Genomic DNA, 3,892 nt, shown 5'->3' with positions numbered 1-3,892 from the left:
TCATCCAGCTCTACACGTTGTTATCTCATCCTGAATTTAATTGGGAGATCTGCCCCAGTTTTCTTGTTCAAGGAGGCAGCATTTGTATGATGGGCTGAATGGCCTCCTTCCATGCAGCCTCACTCTGTGCTGTGCCGCTGTAAAGAGAGATATGATGCTGAAGCTTTTCACCCTGCGCTCATCAGGACAAATGCAAGAATGCCAAATTGCAAACAGTCACACCTCTTTCTGATGCTGGAAATAAGGATGCAGATTGGTTGACACCCATTCCCTTCTTTCTTTGATGATTGGTTGCTAAGTCTGCCTTTCTGGCTTTCATCATGACAACGCCTCAGCCAATCTGAATCAACATACTCTTTTCTCATCAGCATTCAAGTTTTGTCCTGACCATTTGATCACTAAAACAGAGGCCTTCAGAGTTCAGAATGGGTTTAATACCATAACAGTATGGAAGATATCTCACCAGAGAGTGGGGAGCCTGGGAAATTCTCTGGTTGAGGCCAAAACATTGAATGGTTTCCAGAAGGAGTTAGACATAGCTCTTAGGGCTAAAGGGTTTGAATTAAATTAGCTTTATTGTCACACGTACTCAAGTGAGTACAGTGGAAAGTGTACAAGTCGCGACTTATGGCGCCATCTTAGGTACAAGGGACCTAGATACAGATTCTTCAGTACAAGCTCTTAGGGAAAAAGAATTAGAGAAATAAAGAAATAAGAAGTCCCACATTACAGATCGCAGGAATACATTCGAAAAATAGTGAAATAAAAAGTTCAGAATAACAGCCCTTCCAACCTTTTCCATGCTGGGCCTTGAATCACCTTGAAGCCAGAAGTCCGTGTTGAGGTCACTCTGAGCTGAAAGACCGCAACGAGCCGCTGAGAGACCTCCAAGCCAGGTTGGCACACCACCACATCGGACCAAAAGACCACTACAGGCTGCCAAGGGACCGCCACAGCCATACTGAGAGGATGCCACGCCGGATCTGCTCTGAGGAGGGGAGTCTGAGTCTGCACTCAGGCTAGGGGTTCAAGGACATCCAAGGTTATGTGGGGGAAGTGGGAACAGGGGACTGAGTTGGATGATCAGCCAGGATCAGGCCTATTCCTGCACCTATTTCATATGTTGAAAAGATGTTTCCAGTTGGGGTGTGGGATTCGGGAACAAAACTATACAGCACAAGATTGCAGCTAATAAATCCAACTGAGAGTTCAGGAGAAACATCTTCACTGAGGGAGTAGTGAGAATGTGGATCTTGTTCCCCCTAAGAGTGGTTGAGGTGAAACTAAGACACACAGGGGAGTAAGGAGTAGCAGGATCTGCTTAAGGGATGAGCTGAAAGGATATAGATAAAGGATGAGCTGAAGAGGATAGATGACAGTCCAAATTAGTTGGGTTGAAAGGGCTATTTCTGTGAGCCACAGACTTCATATTTGCCTAAAGGATATTGTGTGAGGCCAGAGGCCAGGCACAGTTGTGATACCTCCAGGGGCGAATAGCTTGCTGAGGAATAATTGTTTAGGCAAGATAATAAATGTGGCTAGTATCAAAAACTACATGCAGCGATCTGGCAGAATTTTCAGGGAATCTCGCAGCGAAATAGTGGTAAATCTGCCTGAATGAATTTGCAAAATTAGGACTTCTGTGGGTGATTCAAATGATACCATATTGATGGCAGCCAAGCCCTGTCCAATACTCAGCTACACAGGCCAGAGCCAACGCTGAGTTAACACGTCTGAGCCATGGCTCCATGTGATGCCTCTTCTAGCCAAATTGCTCAGGATGCTCACTGCCTGGACTCTAACACAAAGATAGGCTACTTTTCAGGTGAGGGGGTGCTGGGGAAAAACAGAAGGATTTGTGCACTTGACGAATTTGAGGAACAAAAGGCATGACTGGGAGAGGCAAGGCTGAAGAGACTGGGACTCTTTTTTGAAGGAAAAGCGAAGACTAGATGAGGTGGGATGTGAGGAAAATGGAAGGATAAGTCCAAGACTGCGTAAGTATAAAATTGTGGCGAATGAATTGAATCAGGAATTGAGAAGAATGGTGAGAATATGGAGTGTGTTACCACCAGGGATTATTCCAATGAATGGTATGGATGCGTTTAAAAGGAAAATATACACCGACAGGAGGAAGAAGGAAAGGAACAGAAGGAGGGGCTCACAGAAAGAATTGGAGTCAGCTGGGAAGAGGCATGTAATACGCACACAAGTGGGTATGCCCCACTTGGGCCAAATGGCCTGTTTTGATGCTGTAAATTCAACACACTGAAGTGGGAGTCTTATTTCTCTGGGTGTCCCCTCTGTTTTCCCTAGAATTTAGAAGGTTATGGGGTGATCTGATTGAAGTCTTCAAGCTGTTGAGGGTCACAGTGGCTCAGTGGTTAGTACTGCTGCCTCACAGCACCAGGGACTCAGGTCCAATTCCAGTATCGGGTGACTGTCTGTGTGGAGTTACAAGTTCTCCCTGTGTCTGCATGAGTTTGCTCCAGCTTCCTTCCCTCGTCCAAAGATGTGCAGGTTATGTGGATTGGCTGTGGGATATGCAGGGTTACAGGGTGGTTTTGGGTGGGATGCTCTTTGGAGGGTCGATGTGAACTCGATGGGCTGAATGGCCTGCTTCCACAATGTTAGAATTTCTATATTGACAGGGTAGATAAACTATTTCCACTGGTTGGGTATTCTGGAACTAGGAGGTATAATCTGAGAATTAGGGCCAGACCGTTCAGGAGAGATGTTAGGAAGCAATTCTACACACAAAAGGTGGTAGATGTTTGGAACTCTCTCCCACAAACAGCAGTGGATGCTGATCAGGTGTTAGTTTTAAATCTGAGAGAGATAAATTTTTGTTAAGCAAAAGTATTAAGGGATATGAGCCAAAGGCACGTATATGGAGTTAAGCTACAGATCAGCAATGATCTCTTTGAATGGGGAAACAGGCTCAAGGGGCTGAATGGCCTACTCCTGTTCCTATGCTCCTATGATTGTGACTAAGACAGGAAACGAGGCAAAATTGTGACTTCAGTAGCTCAGGGTTGGAGGTCACAAATTGCTAATAGATGCAAAGGCAGGTTTGAGAGTAATGTGTTTTATTTGAGTGCAAAAGTGGATTCCCCTTGTGGGAGATTAAACAGTGCGGCCAAATGGTGCAGGTGATTCGAATCATGTTAATCTCTTCATAAAAGAAGTTAATTATCAGGGGCATTCTCTGTGACTGCAAGGCAGTCAAGTAGCAAATTACTGGTAGTTGACTCACCTCCAATTCCACTCGGTTCACAACCGCCTTGTCTGTTTTTGTCTTTGTGTTTTTCACGTTGCTGCTACCTAGAACGCCCGATCTTCATCAGACGGCCAATAAACCAGGTGGTGTTGGAGGACGACTCTGTCGAGTTCCGTTGCCAGGTTCAGGGGGACCCACAGCCCACGGTGCGCTGGAGAAAGGATGACACTGACGTTGCCAGGGGCAGGTTTGTTGATTCAACTGAGGGGAATCTCTCAGCGATTCTGGAATGATTGTTGCTGAGGGCTCACTGAGCTTCCTATTCCCTGAGGCTGCGATCAATCAGCATTTATGAACAGTCACAAAAATCACAGTGTCCCAAAAGCAAACCAAGAAATCTTCCCAAATCATCATCATGAAATCTAACAAAATCACTGTCTGTCCCGGGCATGCCTCGGACACTGTAGAAGAGGCTTGAATCTGTATCTAACCCCGTGCTGTCTCTGCCCTGGGAGTGTTTGATGGGGACAACGTAGAGATAGCTTTACTCTGTATCAAACTCCATGTTGTACCTGTCCTGGGAGTGCTTGAAGGGACAGTGTAAAGAGAGCTTTACTCTATATCTAACCCCATGCTGTCCCTATCCTGGGAGTGTTTGATAGGGACAGTGTG

General features: G+C 45.8%; 1 protein-coding gene across 1 annotated transcript in view; it reads left to right on the top strand.

The window, feature by feature from the left end:
- LOC125481686 (roundabout homolog 2-like) overlaps positions 1 to 3,467 on the top strand; it is a gene marked incomplete at its 3' end in the record, with an annotated part of 10,728 nt that extends 7,261 nt beyond the window's left edge. The window contains exon 4 of the mRNA XM_048593552.1: positions 3,329 to 3,467. Coding sequence (XP_048449509.1) covers positions 3,329 to 3,467 — 139 coding nt within the window. The remainder of the gene's footprint in view (positions 1 to 3,328) is intronic.
- Between the last annotated feature and the right edge of the window lie 425 nt (positions 3,468 to 3,892).

This window comes from Rhincodon typus, unplaced genomic scaffold, assembly GCF_021869965.1.
Source record: "Rhincodon typus isolate 14 unplaced genomic scaffold, sRhiTyp1.1 hic_rhity00003091, whole genome shotgun sequence".
Lineage (NCBI taxonomy): Eukaryota > Metazoa > Chordata > Chondrichthyes > Orectolobiformes > Rhincodontidae > Rhincodon > Rhincodon typus.
This window is presented reverse-complemented; position numbering and strand designations above follow the sequence as displayed.